The sequence below is a fragment of the Fistularia commersonii genome, chromosome 35, assembly GCF_037954325.1.
Source record: "Fistularia commersonii isolate RoL2024-O1a breed Wild chromosome 35, RoL_Fcom_v1.0, whole genome shotgun sequence".
In the NCBI taxonomy this organism is placed as follows: domain Eukaryota; kingdom Metazoa; phylum Chordata; class Actinopteri; order Syngnathiformes; family Fistulariidae; genus Fistularia; species Fistularia commersonii.
The window spans coordinates 2296938-2320273 of NC_141318.1; the positions used below are offsets into that span (position 1 = coordinate 2296938).

Below are 23336 nucleotides of genomic sequence, written 5' to 3' on the forward strand. Positions count from 1 at the left end.
ATAACATGGCAATGGAGGGATGTTTGGTTGAATATTAAAACATAAGTTTATCCCTCTTCACGTTCTTTATATAGTTTTCTCTTTTTACTTTATATATGAAACACTGTAAGCAGCATGCTTTTCTTACCATATATATAAATATAGAGCATGTATGTAAATATAAATTAATTATTAGGTTCAACATTTAATCATGTTTTTGTGTCTCTTCATATTCTTTATATATTTCTTCTTTTTTACTTTATATATGAAACACTGTAAGCAGCATGCTATTGTAACCAAATATATATATAAATATAGAGCATGTATGTAACTATAAAGTAATTGTTAGGTTCAATATTTAATCATGTTTTTGTGTCTCTTCATATTCTTTATATATTTCTTCTTTGATCTGAAAAACACTGTAGGCAGCATACTTTTCTAATTACATACATTGCATAAATATATAAGTTAATTTTGACAAAATTATATTGAATTATATTTTTTGTGTATTTTTTAGATAATTTTATAATTTCCTTTTTAAATGATATTAGAAAACACTGCCGGCAGCATGTGTTTCTAATCACACACACACATATATATATATATATATATATATATATATATATATACTTCATAAATATATATATGTAAATGAATTTTGAAAATTAAATCAAATTATATTTTTTCTTTTTCACACTCTTTACATATTTTCTTACTTTATCTGAAAAGCACTGTAGGCAGCAAGCATCACTTAGCACATATACTATATAAATATATAAATTAATTTTGGCAATATTATATTAAATTATATTTTTTGTGTATTTTCACATTCCTTAACAAGTTTTCTTTTTTACTTTATATAAGAAAACACTGGAGGCAGCATGCATTTCTAATCCAATATATATACTGCAGAAATATATCCATATATATAAATTAATTTTGAAAATTAAATCAAATTATATTTTTGTGTCTATTCACACTCTTTACATATTTTCTTTCTTTTTTTTTTACTTTATCTGAAAAACACTGTAGGCAGCGTATGTTTCTAATCACATATACTGTATAAATATAAATCATTTATACAAATAAATGTAATTTTTTTTGGCAAACTTATATTAATCATCTTTTTGTGTATTTTCCCATACTTTATATATTTTTCCTTTTACTTTTTATAAGAAAACACTGTAGGCAGCAGCTTTTCTAATCACATATCCAGGGGAACTAGATATATATATATATATATGACATATATTTCATTTCTATTGTCTTCTCACATTTTGTACAGTATGTACAAATGCGTGTGTGTGTGTGTGTGTGTGTGTGTGCATTCATTTGGTTGGAACAGATTACACAGTAATGCATTCCTGTAATCACATTACTTTCATCTTCAATGGAGTACCTCAGCACGCTGCTGCTCTATTCTCAACCTGCAACTTGACTTTTTTAATCACATATTTATATAAAATAATTAAAACACACCGTGGTATTGACGAACGATGACCCCTCTGAGGTTTTTTTTTTTTTTTTTTTTTTTTTTGCACATCCTGTGAAAAAAAACTCGTCGCCCCCAGCGACCCGGCGCGACGTCTCCGAGGAGCAGGGGGTGGAATCTGACCTGACGGGCGGCGGCGGCGGCGTTGGTGGGGGGGGGGAAAAGGGGTGTGTGTGTGGGGTTTTTAAAAGCTCCTCTCTCACCTCGGCCGCACAGGTGAGGAGAGCTCTGATTGCAGCTGACGCAGCCGTGGCTTTTGGAAACTCGTCCGTTTGCCAGAAACCCGAAGGAGCGGCGGCGTCATGTCCTCACGTGAGTCAGCCGGCGCGCTAAGCTGCGGGCCGTTAGCTGCTCTCATCAGTCACCTGACTGTGTGTGTGTGTGTGTGTGTGTGTGTGAAGAAGCCAACCGAGACAGCGTGTTCCGGTCCACCAAGGTCCGAACCCTGCTGAAGGACGACGTTAGCTGGATCCGCAGAGTGACGGAGGAGAGGTGAGGCTACTCGCTAAAAAAAAAAACCAAAACAACCAAACATACTCAAAAAAAAAACCATTAGCGTTCATTAGCCTTCTTTGAAACGGCCAATTTGATTGGAGCCCCTTAAAGGCCGCGATTCAATGCCGCAGAGGTCGTTTTGAGAAAAAGCGGGAGGAATCCGGGGGTTTACAGTTGACGGGTCGACGACGTAGCTTGGAAAGTACACCTTGTTGTCACATGGTCGGCCTGGCGCAGGGTTGGTCCGTTGTGTCAGGTGCAAACGGGAAGCCGCTATGGGTCGATTTAAATGCTACAGTGCTAAATAGAGCCGCGGCTATTTGCTAGTTTTCGTAATCACTTGAAGGGACGAATAAAAACGTGTCGTGCTAATGCTAATGCTAATGCTAACTCTATTTTACAATAAACACACCATGTTTTTTTTTTTTGGTCTAGCTTGTACTTTTGAGACTTTTGGTCGTTTCTGTCACGCCGTTTTTGTCACTCTCCCATCTTCCTCCAAGCTTCGGTTCTGTTAGCGCCCTAAGCTAACTCGTCGCGTTTCCCTCAAACTATCGGTGAAATCGTTTCGTCCCCCGTTCAAAAAGCGACAACCCGTCGCTCTTGTTCTTTCCGCGACGTCCCCTGTGACCGATCCACGTTATGCTTCCCGTCCCCGCAGCCAGGATGCGTCGTCAGCATCGCCAGAGACCAAAACGGAGGCCGCCCCCGCCCGACGGACCTCCTACGTCCTCGCCGCCGCCAAGCAGTTCGAGTAAGTAACTCCTGAAATATTTAGCCAAAAAAACAAAACAAAACAGGAAGTTCAAAAATGGGATGTCGTTGCTTGACATAAAAGTAAAAAAAAAAAAATATATAAGTGTATGGGTGGGCTTAAGGCGCAAATCGCCATCTGTGACATTAGCATACGTAATCATTCGCTAACGAGGACTTCCCCCGCGGACAGGTGGAGGCGGTCCGTCAACATCTGCATGCGTTCCCCACGAGGCCCGGGGTTCTCTCGCGCGGCCTCAGTTAAAATATTGTTCAAAAAGCCAATTTGAGTCCTTTAAATATTTCACCAGGCTGCGTTCGGAGGGGAGGGTGGGGGCAGATGTAGAGTGCGGCGTTCAATGATTAAACGCATTCGGCGGCGTGTCGTAAACACACCGGAGGTACCCGCTGAAATATTCAGCGACGGTTTATACAGGTATTATAATTATACGGCGGCGTTTCCCGCCTGCTGTGCCGTCTTGCTTCGGCGTTACATCACCTCGCTTCAGAGGGAGGGAAAAAAAAAAACAAGAAAAAAAGAAACAAGGAGGAGGAAGATGACAACAACGGATCCTTTAGAGGGGTCTTTAAGGGACACGCCGGTGCTGTGAAAATAAGCGAAAACAAACCCGAAAGAGGTTTTTTTTTTTTTTTTCGGCTCTCCGACAGGCGTAGGCCGGACGGACGACCCGCCGCTCGTCCTCCTCCTCAAACGAGGTCCTTCACATAAACAGAAAATCAATCGGCTGCGATTAGAGGGCGTCTATTTCACTGCCGAAGTCACTGCTCTTTCCTGGAAAAGACACTGTCACACACACACACACACACACATTTGGAACAAAAATATTTGAGCGTTTTTAATTCTTAGCGTAACGCCGGGGGTTGTTTATTTAAACCTCGCTAACGACTTGAATCGCGTGTCTTGACACGTGATTTCCCACCGCTTGTGTGGGCGGCCATCTTGGAACGTACCAACTCTCCATACTGGTCGTCCCTTGTGATGACGTCGCCGTGGAAACCACGCCGCTTCCACGGCGTTTGACTAGAATGCTTCCAGGCGGGTATATTTTGTTTCCTTTAAAAAAAAAAAGGAAAACAAATAAATCACACGGTTGTCAGGGAAATGCGTTCATTCTGAGAAAACTGCTGTGGGATTTCCTCTGCATGAGCGGCCATCTTGGAAAGTACCATTTTCTGGACTTGGTATGTAAACAACCGCCCCTCACTAGCGTTTTTAATAGTTTGCCGAGGTTTTGGAAACACGTCGCGTGGAGCCTTCATTTTGGAAAACCGCTGGTGCCGTGGGATTTCCTCTGCATGAGCGTCCATCTTGGAACGTACCGATATTTTGATATGTTATGTAAACAATCGCTCCTCACCGGCTGTTTTAATAGTTTGCCATAGTTTTGAATCACGTCGCCGTGGAAACCTGGAGGTTTTGCGTTGTCTCCAGATGGTTCTGTGTTCCTTACAAAGAAATAATAAAAAGAAAAAAAACAATCACACTTTTACCAACTAGATAGTCAAGGTTGCTGGAGGTCGTTCGGGCAAAACGCGTAAATGCCGTATTTGTAGATAGCTGGCGTTGGAAAAGGTGGAAAACGTCCGACAATCAGTAAATCTTGAAGACGACGACGAATCCGCAAACACGCCGCGGCCGTTCCTGGTGGCGGCGTAGCATCTTACGCGTGGTTTTCAAGCCCGGAGCAAACACTCCGACACAGGACACATCAATAATTCAGAAAGGCCTTTTGATATTCAGACGTTCCTCGCGGCCGTTGAAGACAAAAGAGGCATTTAGTTGCATTTTTCCTGTGATTTAAGAAGAAAAGCGCAACAATCAGTGACTAAACCGAGAATCCCCCCCCCCTTTCCTTGACCCCGTAAGATTTATGGTCGGGACTCCTGCGGGCCGGTAAACAAACAAGCTGCGGCGGTATTCAGACCCGGGACTGTAAATCCTCGCTAACTTCCCGGCGCGATGTTGGCAAGTTATTAACGTCAAACGCCACCTTCTCGCGGCAAGCTGACAAGCGGAGGGGCGGCGAGGGAGGAGGAGGAGGAGGAGGAGCGCCGCGCAAAACATCAACAACCAAAACAACACTCGCTTTCAAATGACGCAGACTGTTTTGTTGAGCTGGTGTGCTTTCCATCAGACGTCCGAATAGCATGCTAACGCCGGAGGCTGTACAAATACCGATACAGGAAGTAACGCCATATTTTAACTTCTCATCCATAAATCAAGATTTTCGGATACATAAAGTAAAGGCATTTTTTTTTTTTCCCCGTCTCCAATCCAAGATTTGTCTGATTTCTGTGAATTTTTGGGCTTTTTTGCTGATTCTAAAGGCGACTTACGGTATATTTTCCAGTGATTTCTCCCCAAATGTAAAGCTATTATTAGGTTAGTCTTGCAATGGCTGGCCTTCAGTTACTTTCTGATTATTTCTTTTTTCCTTTTTGCTATTTTAACGCAGAATGATTATGTTTCTTACCAGAGTTGGGCTAATATCCTTTTTTTTTTTAATTTTTACGCAGAGTCATTAGGACTTTTGGGGTAATCTTAAAAGGTGACTGGTTGTCAATAGTCGTGATAATCAAATTAATTTAATGAGGTACAAAAAAGAAATTAGCAAAAAACAAACAACATCAGCATTTGAGTGTTGGCTGGAATTAGTCCGTGGCAATTTCAACGTTAGATGTCCTTTTCCAGATATTCGCTCAATAACGTCTCAGAGACGTGAGATTAGGAGTCAGGACGAGGGTCCTGCGTCCGAGGGGTCTGACGTGGGCCCGGCGGGTCCGGATGCCGGATCCACGTTCCGCGACGGCATCAAATGGGTCCCGTTGACGGCGCAGCGGTTGAGGGGGAAGATGCCGCATTTCCTGAAACTCTCCTTGACGATCCCCACGCCTTCTTCCTCCTTGGCCGCCTGATACGTCCTTTTAAACGCACCCGAAAACTCCTTCTTACTGACGGCGAAGTGAGCGGCGTCGTTGGCGCGGCCGTCGCCAACCAGCGCCGCAAAACGCTGCTTCAGGAGCGCGAAGAGACCCATGTTGAGCGGCTGCAGGATTTGCGAGCAGTGTGGCGGCAGGCAAAGCAGAACGACGTCCTGCTTGCGAGCCGCTTCCACCACCTCCAGGTTGACTGGAGACTTGTGTCCGTCAAAAATCAGCAGCAGCGGACGCTCTTTGGGCGCGTACACCAGGAAGTGTCTGAGGAACCACTTCTTGAAGAGGTCCGCGGTGAGGAAGCCGGAGTCCGACCATCCGTAGAGGGCGTCGGCGGGCCCTCGAGTCTTGTAGCAAACCCCCCCCGGATAGGCTTTGGAGTAGATGATAAACGGGGGGACGTCCTCTCCGGCCGCGCTGAAACAAACCAGGACGGAGATGTTGTCCTTGAAGCTCGTGGCCTTGCAGCCGGGAGCGGCGGATTTGGGTCCGATCACCCGCTTCCTTCCAAGGTGGAAGGCCGTCTCGTTGCAGTTTAGGATCTGCCGAGGCTTGTCCCTCAAGCCGTGCGCGTCCATGACGGAGCTCAGCAGGAGGAAGAACTGATCCACCGCCTCCTGCCGCACGCATATCGTCCTCCCGCGGACAACGCCGTCCGCCGGCTGGATGCTGATGTTCTTTTCCTGCCGCTTCCTGAAGTTGAGCCACCACGTCTGGCCCAGTTTGGAGAACGCCACCCTCCGGTGCTGCCGCTTGTAGATGGAGGAGGCGAAGGACACCAGCTGCTGCTTGGTGAGCGGGAACCCGTGCTTGGACATGTAGGAGGAGAATTCCACCAGCAGCTCCTCGTCGGCGGACGTGATGAGCTGCGCCGGCCCGCTGCGGCTCCCCGGCGTCACCCGTCCGCTCACCCGGTCCCCCAGAGACGACTTGGGGACCCCGAACTCCTTGGCGGCCTGTCGCACCGTACACCTCCCGGACTTCACCTCCACCAGGGCGCGTTCCATGGCCTCCTCCGTCCATTTCTTCTTCTTCTTCCTCCCTATTTTGTCAAGATGATTTCTCGACGGCATGTTTCTTCTAAAACGGCAACAGAACGAAGCTAAAGGATTTGTTTCATCATTATCGCATCCCTCTTTTCTTCCCGGACATTTCCTTCAGGGGTCAGAGGTCTTCTCTCCAACCATCTACCTTCCTCAGCTCCTCAACCAGACGTCCCTCGACTCTATGCCATCTCCTACACCTGACCTTTTATTTCGTGCAGATACTCTTTTATCGCCTGACGACCTGCTAGCACACGTCATCGAGACGCCTTGTTTTTTGTTTTACTTATTTTATAGTCACGCTAAAAAAATAAGTGAGAGTCTGGCTGCTTTTTAAATGCAGATATTCACCGTGGCAACCTCTGAAGGAAACAGCCCAATGGAAAAGAATAGGATATTCACAGGTGGAAATTAAACAAAAAAAAAAACATATATATAGGACGACTGGGTGATTTCAGATCATTATTTGGTCTCTTTGAAAGTCTTAAAAGTGATTTTTCACTTTAAATAACACAGTAGCTATTTAGCTGCTTTATCTTCAGCAGTGCCAAAACCGTTCTTTAAATGCATATTACGCTTATTTATTGTTTTAAATTCACTTAGATATTGCGTCTATTATCCTTATATTCAATATATTAAGGAAAGAGAGACAAACATAGAGAAATATATAGACTTACTGTGTTGACCTTGTCCAGGATTACTTCACCGTCCCACTTGATTCGGAAAGAAGACAAATAAGTTTTCGTCTTCATTTAAAATCTTCATTTAGTTCAGTTTAACGTTTTTAATTAAAAATGCGTCACACTTTTTGCAAGCTAGTCATGTGAATTGATTTTTAGCATAAGAGTTACAGTTACATTCAACGGACTTACAGTAGTACTGCTCTGTCGGGAGTCCGGAGAAAGACAGGAGGAAAACAAACTCCTAAAATGTTGGAAAGTTGACGCCGTATACGCTTTCAAAATGTCGCGAATATATATTTTACGATGTAATTTATGCTCGGAAAAGACACCAAATGTCATTCGTTTTTGTGGCGGAGGGCATTGAGCGCCGGTCGGACACGGAAAGTTGAAACTAGCGCTCGGTAGCATCCTAGCATGACAATGCTAAGTGTCTAAGTAACCCGGAAGTCGAGTCAAACCCTTTCAGTATAAAAGCTTTCTACTTCCGGTTTATTTCTAAAAAATAAAATAGGATAAAACAACACAAAAATCAGAGAAGGATGTAAATACATATCTATTAGAAACTTAGCTTTCAATGAAACCTTTTTATCTTATTTTGGTGCATTTTCAAGGCACTCATTGCACATTCTTTACTTAGTGTCAAGAACCTCGTGATTTCCTGATTTCTTGTTTATGCAGAGTTTTGGTTTTTCTTTCTTGTTGGTTTTAGGCTGGGGGGGCTAAAAAAGGCTGGGGGGAAAAGTTATTCTCAGATAATTATTTTTAGATGTATCCATTTGTTGTTTTTTTTTTTTTTTTCCAAGTAATGTTTCACTGACATTTAAAAGTCGCTCATCGCCTGTTCGCTCACGGCATTTTCCCATGACTAAGCGAAGACAAGCGAAAGTGACGAGATCTAAAAGAGATGACAAACCGACTGGAATCCCCGTCTTTTTCGAAAACAAGGATCCACGTCTGGATAAGAAAAGTGAAATTATGCATCGCGTAACATGTAGATGCATTCGTATCTGTGTACTTTCAAACTTCTTGAATTGTTGGGCATAATGAGCTTCTTGTATCGCAGATCTCAACTTCCCTCAGACGTCGTGAGTGTTAAGACCCAGCTAGAACCATCTGAGCCTGCAGAGAACAAGGCTGAAAATGTGGATGAAGCTGTGGAAGACCGTGAAGAGGCTTCTGCGGTTGCTGCGACGGAAAGCATACAACTACTGGTCCCAGAAGAAACCCAAGAGGCAACTGAGCAAACAAACATACCGGCGGAAGAGCAAGAAGAGCACGGCGGCGTGACAGCTGAGCAGTCACTTGTGGAGGTGAGCGAAGGGGCCATTGCAGATCCTCAGCCCGAAGAGGGTACCTTAGCTGAAGTGAAGACAGAGGAGACTACAGGTGCAGAAGTTGTACCTTCGGAGATAACGGTTCCATCGACATCTGAAGTTGAACAGTTGTCTGAGCCAGAGTTGGAGGGTGTGACCGACGTGGTGAATTCAGAGGTGGAACCGGCTGCAGATCCAACGGAGGAAGGTCCTCCGGAGCAGGCGGCAGCTCAGTCTGCGGTCCAGTCCTCGCCTGAAGCTCCCGCAGAGGAGGAAGCTCTGGAAAATACCCAAGAAGCCGTTCTTGATCTGCCGGCCGACGTTGAGGTCGATGTCCAGCCCGCGGAGTCTGAAGTCTCGTCCGAGGCTCCCGAGCTGGTTCTCGACTCCGCACTTGAAGAGGAACCTGAGTGTGAGGCCTCGGAGAACGACGTCGAGGCAGCGCTGGAAACTGTAGAGGACCAGGCGGCTGAGCCAGATGTCGAAGACGCCCCGGAGCCCGAGGAAGCCTCGGTGGTCGAGGCTATCGAGGAGAGTTCGGCAGAAGCGGCAACAGAAGCGACGGACGTGAAGGACGTCGCCGCCGAAGCGGAAGCGGATCCGAAAGAGGAGATACATACAGGAGAAGATACGAGCAGGTGAGCGAAATCGTCAAAAATCATCTTCCGCTTTCACCGCACAGCGACTCCTCATTAAAGTTTACGCTTCTATTTGTAGCGGCGCGATCCTTCGGGAGCCTGCAGGCACCGCAGCAGCTCCGCCTGCGACCAGGTGGGTTTGACTCTTCTCACCTTACAGGAGCAAAGAGGAAGGAGGCTTTATGTCGGAATTGTTTCTTCTTAAAAGCAAACGCTGGGAAAGCTTTCATTAAATCCCCCGAATTATTCTCTGAAACCGCCTGGGTTTCTTCTTCTGGGTGCCGGGATGATGTATGGAGGTGGTGGATGATGGAGGGGGCAGCGGCGAGTGTTTCCGCATTGCAGCAAGAAGGTCCGCGGTTCAATTTCGGCTGATGGGGAGCTCTGCTGTTTGAGGTCTTAATGGGGTTCCTTAGGGTTCTTCACACAGTCCAAACCTACTTGTATGTCTCTATATGGTACTTCATATAATGTTCAAACTCTTCTTCTTCTTCTCCTTTGGGCTTTTCCCTTCAGGGGTTTCTACAGGGAATCAACCATCTCCATCTAACCCTATTCTCTGTATGCTTCTCTCTCACACCAACTAACATTGTATCTTCTCTCACTACATCCATACATCTTCTCTTTGGTCTTTCTCCAGACCTCCTGCCTGGCAACTCCACCTTTAGCAACCTTCTACCCAGATCTTCAATATGGTTTGGACTTGAACAGAGTAGTGTTCATCTCCAAACTGTGTCAGTCATCACTTTGTCTTGGTCATACATGTCCTGCACCCCTGTGACAAAGTCTTCTATTCCTTTGGGCTTTTCCCTTCAGGGGTTGCCGGAGGAAATCGACCTTCTCCATCTAACCCTATTCTCTGTATCCTCCTCTCTCACACCAACTAACTTCATATCCTCCCTCCTCTGTACATGATCCAACCGTCTCTGACCTTCTCTCCAAAACCTCGAAGACAACGGTCAGGAACCTATGGCTCGCGAGCCATTTATGGCTCTTCCGATGGCGGCGTATGGCTCCCAGACACTTTTGAGTTGAAAAAGAAAAAAATCAGTTTGGAACTGATTTTAAAATACTTGTGATATTTCTTCATCATACTGTGTCATTTTAAAGTAAACAGAAATTAGTTTTGAAGATAAATTTCACGGGTCACCCGTCGGTCGGGTCGGGAACCAACGGCTTCCGATGTGTCCGGGTCGTTGTAAAGATGAAGAAATTAATTTTATCAGATTGCCAAAAGAAAAGAAAAGAAAAAAAAGAAAAAAAAGACGATGATTTCCGCGTATTCTGGGCTGCGTGGACAGAGGAATTCGCATTTAGATCTGCGGTACGTCTAATACGCAATGATAAAATCGCATCGATGAAACGGTCAAATATAAAGCGGCGCTTCCAGCAAATCCATGTGGCACCAGAGGCCGCATTAAAAGCAAGACATATTTAATTTATTATACGTTAAAAATACTATATGTCCCACAAACCCTTTCTTACACATAATAAAATAAAACTATATCTGCCAATGATGTATTTAATGAAATTGTAATATTTGATGACGATGACTTATTATGACGGTTCTTAAGGGTGCAGTACCGCCGTGTGCCTCTAGGGGGCGCTTTTTCCACCTCATCTCCGTGACGTCCGAAAGCTGCTCGCTCTCATATTTGTTTTTCTATTTAACATTTGAATGAGAGAGCGAATATTGTATGTGGTCCAGGTTGCACCTCGTCTCTGGTGCAATAAAGAAACGAATGAAAGAATTACGACGTAATGTCCGACGTGTACAGAACAAAGATGGTGTTTCGGGCGGTGCCGTACGAATCCTGTTTAAAAGCCTTTTTTTCTTTTCCGAGCGGAGAACACAAATTCAGGGCTTAACAAAAAAAAAAAAAAAAAAAAAAAAACCCGAATAAAAAAAGTGTATTTTTATAACACCTCCCCCTTCCTGCGGCGACTCCAACTTGCAATATTCTCTCCGCTAAACCCTCCCCACCCTGGAAAACAAAAAAAAAAAGAAAAATCAATAGCGGCACAACACTATCTATTATAACTATTGTTTGCACCTAAAGTTCACAGACAAACGGTGATCTTTTAAACCCATTTTCTCCTCCTTCAGGGACGGCGGGTCCGTCTGCTCGTTCTGCCAGCGAGCGATTGATGGAAATGTCAAGATAAGAATCAGCGAACCCGCCGTGATCTGCCACCCCGACTGTCTGAGGGTCGGTGCCGTCCCAGAAAAACCCCCACCCGGTTCACGGTAATAACGCGTTTTTATTTAAAAATAATACATTTTTGCGTTCGTTCCTATCCAGTGCGCCGTGTGCGATAAAGGTCTGGGAGACTTGACGACGACCATGTTCCTGCACGGACGCAGCATCAACTGTGACGGATGTTTCGCCGAAGCCCTTCGGACCTGAAGGCCTGACCGGGACGGACGCGTCGCGGAGGAAGTCTCCGGGCGTCCGGTGATGGATGCGTTCGGACGACCGCCGCGTCTTGTCGGGAATAACAAATTTTTTAATGTGAAGTGTTTTGGCAGGGTAAGACGTGGTTAAAATGAATCCCCGTCCTCGCCTCTGGAAACAAAATCACCCTTGTTTGTTTCATGCCATTTATTTTCCCCATATATATATATATATATATATATAATTCATCCTATTTTGCCGTTTTTCCGAAAAACGCCGAATAAATCAGCCAGACATGGTTAAAGTGTTTTTTTTTTTTTTTTTTTTTTTTTTTGATTTTAATTTATTTTATTTGCAAACAGGCCCGTTAACGTGCGACGGGTTAATAGCTTCTTGTTTTTATTTTGAAATGAGCTAGCATCCGCGCGCACGCCCGGCGTCGAGGGTTAGCGGAGAAGGTTACGAACCGGAAGCGGCGAATTAGCCAAAATTAGTATATTGTGATAAAATTCTTTATCTTCTGTAATGCAAAAAAAAAAAAAAAAAAAATTCCTTTTTCATGATATTCTAATATTTTGAAATAGGATATTTGAGTTTTCTTAAGATGTAATCCATAATAAGCAATATTAAAATAATTCTTGCAATATTTCAGTTGATTTGTAATGAATCCAGAATGTATGACATTTTTGTTTTTGTAATTGCATTACAGAAGATAAAGAACTTTATCACAATATTCTAATTTTCTGAGACGGTCATGTACGTGCGCACGTGAGCGGAAACGTTGGGTCGTGGCGACAAGTGGGCGGCGTTCTCATTCGCCGCAACCGCGTACATGCATGGGTAAACACCCAACTACGTGCATGCGCGCGTATGTGTGTGTGTGTGTGTGTGTGTGTGTGTGTGTGTGCGTGCACGGTTACAATGGCAGAAGGAAGCTGTCGTCGCGCTTCATTATGTATGAGACGCCCGACGCTGCGATCTGACAGCGGCGGCGGCGGCGAAGCCTCGCGGACGGAGAGACGAGCGGGAGATGCTGGATTTTTTTTTTTTTTTTCAACACGGAGAAAAAAAACAAAACAAAAAGAACAAAAAAAAAAAAACAAAAAAAAAAAAAAGCGGGTCACGTCTCTGGAGGGGGAACTTTGACAGGAAAATCCAGGTGCGGGTTTTTATTTTCTTCCCCCCTCCTCCCGCTCCGTCGTGGTCGCCTAGCGGATCCCCTTCCTGCCGAGGAACCGCAAGACGGCGTAGTTGTAGGTGGTGGCGACCAAATAGAGGATCTGCGAAAAACAGATGGAGGGAAGATGAACAGGGAACGGCGGAGGCCCAGATTCTATCGCTCTTTGACGGATCGGACAATCAACGGACTCCTCCGCGTCGATATCGCCGACAGCTCCGCCTGATAACCGTAATAGTCGGGTTGATAGCCGGCCAAAACGCTCCCGGGCCTCGATGTTGAGGTTTAAAACCGAAAGCCGGGAAGAAGCTAAGGCTAAGGCGCTCATCTGAGACGTTTTAGCTCGTTTCGGACGCGTAAACATCTACGGTGTTATCGGTCTTTCGGTCGTGACGGTGATGTAACGCGATCGGCGTCCGATCGATTTGTCTGACTGAACTGGAAAAAAAAGGAAACCTGGTAGACAAACAATCAGGCAGAGTGGATGTAAAGCGATAGCATGAAATAGCTATTTCAGACACAAAAATTAGCTCGAATCGCGCTTCGTATCTTAATAGAAATCATCCATCGAGTGATTCGTATCTCAAGGGGTCGCTGGGTTTATTAAAATCTAGGCCTGCTTTGGTAGCTTTTGTGTCGGTATGAAAATGACGTAAAAGTACTTGAGAGGGGAGGTACGCCAAAAAAAATGGCGGTTTGAATTTCCCGATCCACGACTCGGTCCCCTCACAGCCCGACTCGGACGATGTCGACTCTCCGACGTATCACGAGCGAACGGCAAGGGAAAGGGATGGCGTGAAACGGTGGAGGATCTGCAAAGACCCGGTGAAAACACAGGGGAAAAATCTAGTTGTAGCTAGCTTGGAGCTAGCGCAACGTGCTAATGCTAGTCCAATAGCGGGAATGACTCCCATCACATTCTGAATATGATTGGTCGGTATCACGGTTAGCGTTAGCCTACGCGGTGGGTATTTTGGACATACCCAAATCAGGATTATTCTGGTATAACTGTACAAAAACAAAAAAAACATTTGCTGCTACCGTCAAATATCTGCATGCACTTCATACTTCATACCTCATAGTTCAATGTAACTATTATTATTATTATTATTTTGTTCAATCCAGGACGTGCAGAGAAGTTGACAGTTACCGTCATTTCCGGACTATAAGCCGCTACTTTTTTCACAGTGCGGCTTAAACAACGATACGGCTAATTTATGTATTTTTTGGGGCCAAAACATTTAGCCTGGTCACATGGGTGCGATGATATGATGGAGCAGGACTATTTGTGGATGTTAGCGGTATGTATTTATCAAAAGTTAACATCACATAGACAAGTGTAGCCTTTACATGTACATATATTTATTTAGTTATTTTCAGCCGGTGCGGCTTATATTCAGGCGCGCCCAATAGTCAGGAAATGACGATCATTCCTTGGTTATTTGCTCAAACGGCAACCAACTCTTTTTGGAGCTCGATCAGTTTGCAGAGAAAGTAAAAATGGCAAAACTTCAAGAGAATGGCCGGCCTTTTTGTGTAAATACATGTTTTAATGATTTTACCACTAAGAAAACTTCGATATCGCAGTTTGGACACCTGCGGCTTATAAACAAGTGCGGCCTTTATATGTACGCATATCTTTATTTAGTTATTTTTAGCCGCTTCGGCTTATATTCAGGTCAGGAAATGACGGTAATCCGACTTTTTTATATTGAACGGTGCACGACGTCTCCTCACCAGCGCTAAGAGGGTGACCCCGGCTCCCGCGAAGGTGGCGATGTACAAGTCGTAGGTGACGTAGAACTGGGTTGAAAAAAGGGGTTCGGACGCGAGTTAGCTTCCGCACATTTGGTGTCCAGAAGAAGACGGGGCGGCCTACTCACTTCGCTGGCTTTGCAAATGGACGCCAAGGTCATCCCGCAGGCCTTCCCCGGCATGGCGTTCCACGGCAGCAGCCCTTCGGAAGGAAATGTAAATGAGAAGGAGCGGGAAGTCATGGTGATTATTTGACGCCGCCATGATTAATAATTCATGACCCGGTTATTGTGATGCCGGTCAGGGGGTCGTGCGGTCGCCCCGAGACACGCACCGTACTGCCGGGCGTCCATGCAGATCCAACTGTGCTGATTAATGCTCGGGGTGGTTTCGGCCAGGAGGTTGACGTTGTGGCAGGTTTGCTCCATGTTGAACAAGAAGAAAACCGGGACGGCGCTGAGGACGAACACCAGCAGCCACACGAAGGCGAGCGCGTACGTCACGATGATGAACTGGAAGAAAAGAAGAAAAACACAAAAAAAAAAAAAAGCGCGGCGAGTCGACCTCGCTAGCTCGACTTGTGATTTTTATTGATTTATTTTATGTCGCTATTTTCACCCTTACTGTCCTTTTTTTTTTTTTCTGTTTGTTTTTCATTCTGTTGTCCATTCTTATCGTTCTCTCTGCTGTTTATTTATTTGTGGAATGTCTTTTGTTATCTTATAAATGTCTCTCGATTGATACGCCGCGCAAAAAAAATAAAGGGAACGCTAAAGTAACGCAGCCTAGATCTGAATGTTTTATTAAATACTTTGTTCTTTACATAGTTGAATGTATAAATAATCAATGGAAATCAAATGTATGAACCCGCGGAGGTCTGGATTCCAAAATGAAAGTGGAAAAACACCCGACAGGTTGATGTAACAGCCTTAAAACAAGCGGAAACTTTGATTTCACACAAGTGTGATGGACTTGGAGTTACATTGTGTTGTTTAAGGGTTCCCTTTATTTCTTTGAGCTGTGTATTTATATTCATGTTTATTGACACTTGAACTGTTACACTGCTGGGACAGAAGAATTCAAGATAAGATAAGATACAATATGATAAGATATGATAAGATAAGATAAGATACAATATGATAAGATATGATACGAAAAAAGATAAGATACGATACAATATGATATGATACAATAATATAAGATAAGGTAAGATACAAAAAAAGCTATGATACGATACGATACGATACGATACGATACGATACGATCAATTTTTATTGAAATTCCTTCGCGTCACAGTTATAATGTCAAAAATGAAATAGATAAAATAAATATGAATATCTTGTCTTATCTTATCTTATTGTATTGTATCGTATGGTAAGGTATGGTACCGTGCCTTATTTTATTTTATCTTATCTTATCTTTTTTTCCTTATCTTATCTTATCTTATCTTATCTTATCTTATCTTATTTTATCTTATCTTATCTTATCTTATCTTATCTTATCTTATTTTATCTTATCTTATCTTATCTTATCTTATCTTATCTTATCTTATCTTATCTTATCTTTTTATTTCTTACCGTATCATATGGTATCTTTTTTCGTTTTGTATCTTTTTTCGTATCTTATCTTATCTTATCTTATCTTATCTTATCTTATCTTATCTTATCTTATCTTACCTTATCTTATCTTATCTTATCTTTTTATTTCTCACTGTATCATATGGTATCTTTTTTCGTTTTGTATCTTTTTTCGTATCTTATCTTATCTTATCTTTTTTCGTAACCTATCTTATCTTATCTTTTTATTTCTTACCGTATCATATGGTATCTTTTTTTGTTTTGTATCTTTTTTCGTATCTTATCTTATCTTATCTTATCTTATCTTATCTTATCTTATCTTATCTTTTTATTTCTTACCGTATCATATGGTATCTTTTTTTCGTTTTGTATCTTTTTTCGTATCTTATCTTATCTTATCTTATCTTATCTTATCTCCTGGGCGTCTCACCGTCAGGCTGAGGCATCGTCCGCATCGGGTGCTCCTGAACTCTCCGAAGGTCTGCTTGACGGCGCTGGTGGTGTAGAACCCCTCCGCCAGCAGCAGGATGCCGTAGAGGAAGAAGAAGGACGCCAGGCCGTAGATCACGTACTGGAAGTACTTGACGCTGCGGCGGAGAAGCCGGGGTCAAACGGAAAGTAAAACGTCGGCGGCGGCGGCGGCGGCGGGGGGGGTCGCACTCACAAGGAGGCCAGGATCACGAAGTCCTGAGCGTTGCGGGCGAAGTAAGTCTCCACCAGGACCTGGGTCTGGGCCAGGGCTTCGTGCCCGCAGCCGCAAAACAAGGCCACGCCGGCGTAGCACAGCAAGGTGGCCACCAGGGAGGCGTAGGGCACCGCCCCCATGCACCGCACGCAGCAATCATAGCAACCTGCGGGGGCACGATAGATCAACACACAAGCCACGCACAGGGCGCACAAAACCACACAGCACATCTACGCCCATGAGGAGGTGGAAAAAGAAAAAGACGGAAAAAGAAGCGTCCTTTTGCGGCAGCGAGGGAAGCACCTAGGGCTTTGCAAAGCCAAGGCTGCTTGACCGGGAACATCTGCCGCCTCGGATCCCTCCCCTGAACGTCCTCGCGCTGACGGAGCGGCGGTCCGCTTGCAAAAGATGCTGTTTCTGTTTCTGCTGCTGCTGTTTCTGCTGCTGCTGCTGCTGGGAGAGGAGCTCTGAGACGCTGTGCCAGCCGCCGCCGCCGCCGCCGCCGCCGCCGTCGGGCGGGCCGGGATGCGTGGCGTCAGAGGGCGGCTTGAAGGGACGGCTTGTTTTTTTTTTTTTTTTTTTTTTTGTGATAGTGAATCCTTTGTTTACAGCGCGGGTGGGGGGGTGGGGTGGCGGTAAACAAATAACACACACACAGCGAGCGGGGTCGCGGGGGTCAGCGCCCGGTTTGGGGTCACACACACACGCTTTTACCCCGGCTGACCCGCCGCCAAACAGTCGCCCTCTCATTCACGGATCGTCTCGATCTGATTTTATTTTTTTATGCCAACGAGGTGAACAAAATTGAAATTGCAATGTAAATATTTTAAATTTTTTGGGGCATTTTATTTTGATTTTAAAATCATTAATAATAATATAAATGTACAGGGTGAAAAAAAAAGAAAGGCAAAAAAAATTTAAAGGATTAAAAAAAAACAAAAAAAAACTATATTTAATATTGATTGAAAATATTTGTTAAAATATCAAAGAAAATAGTTTGGATAACATAAATGTACCAGGCGAAAAGAAAAGAAAGGAAAAAAAATTTAAAGGATAAAAAAAACAAAAAAACCTATATTTAATATTGATGGAAAATATTTGTTAAAATATTAAAGAAAATAGTTTGAATAACATAAATGTACCAGGTGAAAAAAAAACAAAGAAAGGAAAAAAAATTTAAAGGATAAAAAAAAAAAAATCTATATTAAATATTGATTTGAAATATTTGTTAAAATATTAAAGAAAATAGTTTGGAGAACATAAATGTACCAGGCAAAAAAAAAAAGAAAGGAACAAAAATTTTAAAGGATACAAAAAAAATAATTGAAAAAAAAAATCTATATTTAATATTGATTGAAAATATTTGTTAAAATATTAAAGAAAATAGTTTGGTTAACATAAATATACCGGGCGAAAAAAAAAAGAAAATAAACAAATAAATAAATAAATCTATATTTAATATTGATTAAAATTATTTGTTAAAATAAATATAAAATAAATATCGGATAAAAATGCAAAAAAACGTCATATATTAATTTACGTCATATAGAAACATCTGACAATGTCCTTAAGAGAGATACGACCGTTCACCCTTTCATTCACTCTAAAAATCGACGTACGATTCATTCGTCGTTTCATCTTCTCATTCATACGTCATAAATAATGACGCAAATATTCCGCCTCTCGTCCAAACAACAAATAAAAACATTCATCCGTTCATTCATATCCTGCAGAAACACAACCGTTCACCCGCTTTACGATATTCACTCTCTCATTCACGCCACATAACGTTCGCCGTCGTACGGTACGTTCCTCCGGGAGGGGCGGAGGTCGGAGGTCAAGCGGGGGCAGGAACCCGACGCGTCGCTTAAAAATGCAGAGACGTGAAGATCCTCAGCCGCTTGGTAGTTTGACAGATAATGCGAGTTTGGCGGCGGCGGCGGTGTTGGCGGGAGGCGTCTGAGTTACACAACCCGCCGCTGGAGTATAAATAGTCGCGGGCGAAAAAGACGCGGCGAGACCCGAAAGCGAGCGCCTGCAGACGCCCACGCCTCAGCTGCTCGCGGCGATGGAGCGATAAAACCGTCCGTTACCGCATCCATTTCAATTTTTCGCCGTTTCCCAGACCCGCCTCCGCCGTGGTCGCGCTTTCCGAACTTCCCCTCCATCTTTGTTTTCCCCGATACACTCTAAAAGGCGATTCCTCGCGTCCTTCGCTTATCGAAATTCCGAAAACGCGTCAATAATGGAGGATAAGAGTTGTTGGAAAAGTCGGCGCGCTCACCCATGTCCGGAGAAGAGGCGCAGGTTTTGGCGTTCTGAGAGCGGTGGCGGGCGGCCCGGCAGGCTTTGGGACTCCGATATGAGGATATGAGAAGTAATTCCCCGCCGCTCCTATATATGAATCTGACTCGCGCTTTTGTTTCATCAACAATAGATAGACCACGTCTGCCCGGGTCGCATCTTAAAGTCACAAAGTCCCATTTCAGCTGCCAGTCATTATTTATAGAGCGGCCGGAGGAGGGGGGACGGGCCTCCCGGTTTGTTTACCTGTCTCGGCGACGGGAGCCAATAACCGATTAGCGGATGAGATCGTTATTTTGGGATTTTCCATAAGCTTTCTGAGGTCGCTTCTTGATCTTTTTGTTCTTGTTCCCGATTCGAGGTCGTTTTTTTCCCGGCCGCCCTCGTCTGACCTGGAATATTTGGTCCATTCACCCTTTCATTCATGTCAAAACGCAACCGTTCACTCTCTCGTGGATCAAAAGTCATTTTCACAGTCAGCATAATGGTCGCCCTCAAAAGGCCACATGTACCGAAATGTAATGTCAAATAAATATAACTACTCCTTACTGTCAGATAACTCCAAAAATCCAAAATGTTAAATGTAAGTGGTGCAGGACATGTATGCTCGCTGTGAGAATACGCAGTAATAAGCAATTTTGGCTTTTAATTCTTGGACAATTTGTTATTTTTCTGGAAGGCTAACTTTAGCATACATATTTGGACGTAGATTGTACTCACAAAAGACATACCGTCTTTTCTCCTTGAAGCACAAACATGTAACAACCTTCCCATCTTTCTTGAAACAGCCTCCCATCTGCATCAGCTTTTCTCTTCCTGGACATTTAGGGATCATTTGTGTTCCTCAATTCCATTTCCAATTGTAGTCTATGGTATTGACTTATTAATACTAAGTTCTCATGGGACACATAAAATCGGTTCCTGTGCTCCTCCTTCAGGAGTGCGACCTGCATATATATTATATGATATTATATCATTTTTATTATTTATTATTTATTATTATATGAATTATTGTTTTTTTTTATTTTTGTCATTTTTCTTCTTCTTCTTTTTCGTACAATTATTATTGTTATTATTATTACTATTATTATTATTATTATTATTATTATTATTATCATTATTATTATTATTATTATTAGTAGTAGTAGTAGTAGTAGTAGTAGTAGTATTATTAGTATTATTAGTATTATTATTATATTATTTTTGATTTATTTCTTTTATTTGCAGCCGGTGCGGCTCACATTCAGGTGCTCAATAGCCCGGAAATGACGGCACTATGTCATTCAATGTTTATTTATTGTTATTTGTTATTTAGTTTATTGTTATTTAGTGTTGATACCACTCTCTTATTCTTTTGTTAATTTCCTCCTGGCCAGTTAAAGTGTTGCTAACTCCCCTCGCGGGTTCGCATAAAATGACTTGGCGGGCCACATTTGGCCCGCGGGCCTTGATTTTGTCACGCAGAAGGGGAGGAGAGTGTGAGAGGGTGAACGGTTGAAGCTAAAGAATGAAAGAAAAGGTGTTCACAGATAACATCAAGAAGGTTTTTTGGAGCTGTGATATTGATATCGTCCCGGCTGATAAGCTCCCTTGTCGGGTCCAGAAAGAAGGCGATGAAGGTCTGGACCACTCTCTCTACAGAAACGTTTTCCGTCTGCGCTAACAGCTACATGCTAACACCGGCGATAATACCTTTAGCCCGGGATCTGACCTTCTTCTCGTCCTTCCAGGTCGGTGCCGACTGCGATGAATCTCGTGGGCCGCGTAAAATGAGGTGCCGGGCCACATTTGGCCCGCGGGCCTCGAGTTTGCCACATGTGCCGTAGAGGCATACAACTATCCACTCATTCATTCACAAGTGCGGGCAGTTCAGGGTCTCCATTGAACCTCCTGCATGTGTTTGGACTGTGTGAGGAACACGGAGAACTCTGAGGAACCCCACGGAGAAAACCTGGAGCCTCCACGCAAGAAGGGAATGGTACCACAGGTGTGCTAATAAGGTACCACAGGTGTGCTGGTGCTCAGCTGTTCCCCATCGCTCGTCAACCGACCTCCTGCATTTAGACTCCCTCAGAACAAACCTCGTGTTCCTCGGAGAACCTCCACCCTGCCCTTGACCTGGCCCGGACCCCTCCCCGTGCCGCATTGCCGCTGTCTTCCCGCTTCCTGGTGCGCTAATTAGCATCTGTGCACAGGTAAGACCACCTCAATCCCCCCCATTGCTGATGTAGCTCTTGGCCCGGTGCTCCATGGGAAAGGCTTCGCTGGGAAAACGCACTCCTTTACATTCAAACCAATTAACGTTCCCTCCGAACGTGTTGCCGCGCTGCTCATTTGACCCGTCTTTTGAGCGCGGCGGCGGCGGCGGCGGATAGCGCGGATAGCGCGGGGGGTCTCATTAGCTTTCACCGCGCCGGCGCCTGCCGCCCTGGCATTAAAAAATAAACCCCCCGATACCGACCTACGTGCAGAGAAAAGGCTGATATAAATCGACCTGGCAGTGACGGACGTGGATGAAATTGACTAACAAGGGTGACATTGAGGTCCGGGTCCAGCTGCTCCTTCTCCTCCTCCTCCTCCCGACGGTTGACCCAGTTGATGTCAAAGCCGGGGCCGGGACAAAGGAGCCAGTGTGGGAGCAGCGGCAGCACCTTCGCTCCCGACAAACAGAGGTGGACCTCCGGCGCAAAGTGCTCGGCGGTATCCCCGATGCGTTGGCGCTTAGCGCGTCGTTTTTCGGACGGAAATATTTGACCGTTTGACCCGACGTCCCTTCCCGGGGAGCGAAAGCTCGGCAAGGAAGCAACCTCGTGGGCGGCCTTCTGCCTCGAGCGGGACTGAGACTGAGATGGGAGGGGCGGACACACAGGATAATAACACTAGCGCTAACAGCTACATGCTAATAGCTGACATGATGCGCTAATAGCTATGATATTCATAGAGGAAATACCGTCATTCCCGGACTATTAGCCGCTACTTTTTCCACATGGTTTGAACGCTGCGGCTTAAACAACGATGAGGCTAGTTTGAGCTAACAAGCTCACATCGGATCGACAAAATGACCGTGAAATTCTGCGCCCGCCAAAAAGACGATATCAACGGTTTTAGCGCGCCGGAGGACGGCCGAGATAGAGATCAGCTGGAGTGGGACAAAGCGGGGATAGAAAATGGATGGACTTTTCCTTGTGTTATTTATTATTCATCTTTTTCATCAGCCGTGCTACAGCCACTGTTCACTTCCAGTACATTTTCAGTATTTTATATGTACATATATGTCGTTTTGTTATTTGTAGCCAATGCGGCTAATATTCTGATGAGCTCAATAATCTGGAAATGACGGTAATGGTTGATGCTTGCAGGTCCGAGGTTACTATTAGCATCGATGAAGAAAGCCTAGGGCTGCGTTACTATAGGCTAGCGCTAACTATTAGCTTCTCAAAGCAGCTTTCGGTCTGTTCTCAAACAAAGAGAGGGCGCCTTCTTCGGGGAGACGCTTCCACCGAAGGTTAGCTCGCCAGCCGAACGGTCATTTTTACATATTTAACGGCATTTCAAAGTCGTACCTCTAGCTTCTTTTTTTTTCTTGCTACGTGTGAACGCAACCGCTAGTTTGTACCTCGAGCGCAGTTCCCCGATGCTACTTGCATCAAAATCAGCCTTATCGTCAATTTCTCCGCATGGACGAGACGTTTCTCACAATCCCACGTCGACATGAAACGAACAAAATAATAATAATCGAGTGCAAATTAGCAATAAAGTACACCGTTACATTACACTATGAAGAATCCTCGCGGGAATCAATTGCGCTGCAAATGAATTAAACAGCGGAGAAATAAATAAATGCACGCGACAGTTTGGAGATGTGAATTCGCCCACTCACGAATTCATAGTCCGTTGTTGTTGTTGTTGCTGTTGTTGAGCGACGGCGTATCAGGTAATTGCTGTTTTGGAAGGGATTAACGGCGGCGGCATTGTTGAGCCGGAGGCGAGGGATCGGAGAGGGATGACGCCTTTTGAGATCTCCAAAGACGAAAAGGAGAGACGCCGGGCGAGGAAGATGAGGAGCGTTAATTAACCCGAAGCGCCGTATG

The 23336-nt window shown here is 44.4% G+C and overlaps 3 protein-coding genes across 5 annotated transcripts; 1 reads left to right on the plus strand and 2 right to left on the minus strand.

Annotated features, from left to right (window-relative positions):
• Positions 1-1489: 1489 nt before the first annotated feature.
• On the plus strand, positions 1490-12051 carry LOC147213759 (uncharacterized). Its single transcript, XM_086142503.1, has 7 exons — positions 1490-1783; positions 1873-1963; positions 2628-2720; positions 8464-9351; positions 9431-9484; positions 11459-11561; positions 11655-12051. Exons 1-7 carry the CDS (start codon positions 1774-1776, stop codon positions 11757-11759), a joined length of 1344 nt encoding a protein of 447 aa, XP_085998629.1. The 5' UTR covers positions 1490-1773; the 3' UTR covers positions 11760-12051.
• On the minus strand, positions 3365-7730 carry LOC147213760 (uncharacterized). 2 transcript variants are annotated; one of them, XM_086142505.1, is made up of 3 exons: positions 7590-7730; positions 7395-7430; positions 3365-6754 (listed from the first exon to the last, which is right to left on the minus strand). In XM_086142505.1, the coding sequence occupies exon 3, from the start codon at positions 6745-6747 to the stop codon at positions 5473-5475; it is 1275 nt and encodes a 424-aa protein (XP_085998631.1). In that variant the 5' UTR covers positions 6748-6754; positions 7395-7430; positions 7590-7730; the 3' UTR covers positions 3365-5472. The 2 variants fall into 2 exon arrangements, with proteins under 2 accessions (XP_085998631.1, XP_085998630.1); XM_086142504.1 differs by lacking the exon at positions 7590-7730 and having other exon boundaries at positions 7395-7534.
• Positions 12052-12054: 3 nt separating the features above from the next.
• Positions 12055-19411, minus strand: plp1b (proteolipid protein 1b). Of its 2 annotated transcripts, none has more exons than XM_086142511.1 (7): positions 19226-19411; positions 16921-17107; positions 16687-16843; positions 15014-15191; positions 14808-14881; positions 14662-14727; positions 12055-13027 (listed from the first exon to the last, which is right to left on the minus strand). In XM_086142511.1, the coding sequence occupies exons 1-7, from the start codon at positions 19227-19229 to the stop codon at positions 12956-12958; spliced, it is 738 nt and encodes a 245-aa protein (XP_085998637.1). In that variant the 5' UTR covers positions 19230-19411; the 3' UTR covers positions 12055-12955. The 2 variants fall into 2 exon arrangements, with proteins under 2 accessions (XP_085998637.1, XP_085998636.1); XM_086142510.1 differs by lacking the exon at positions 19226-19411 and adding an exon at positions 17245-17391.
• Positions 19412-23336: the final 3925 nt, after the last annotated feature.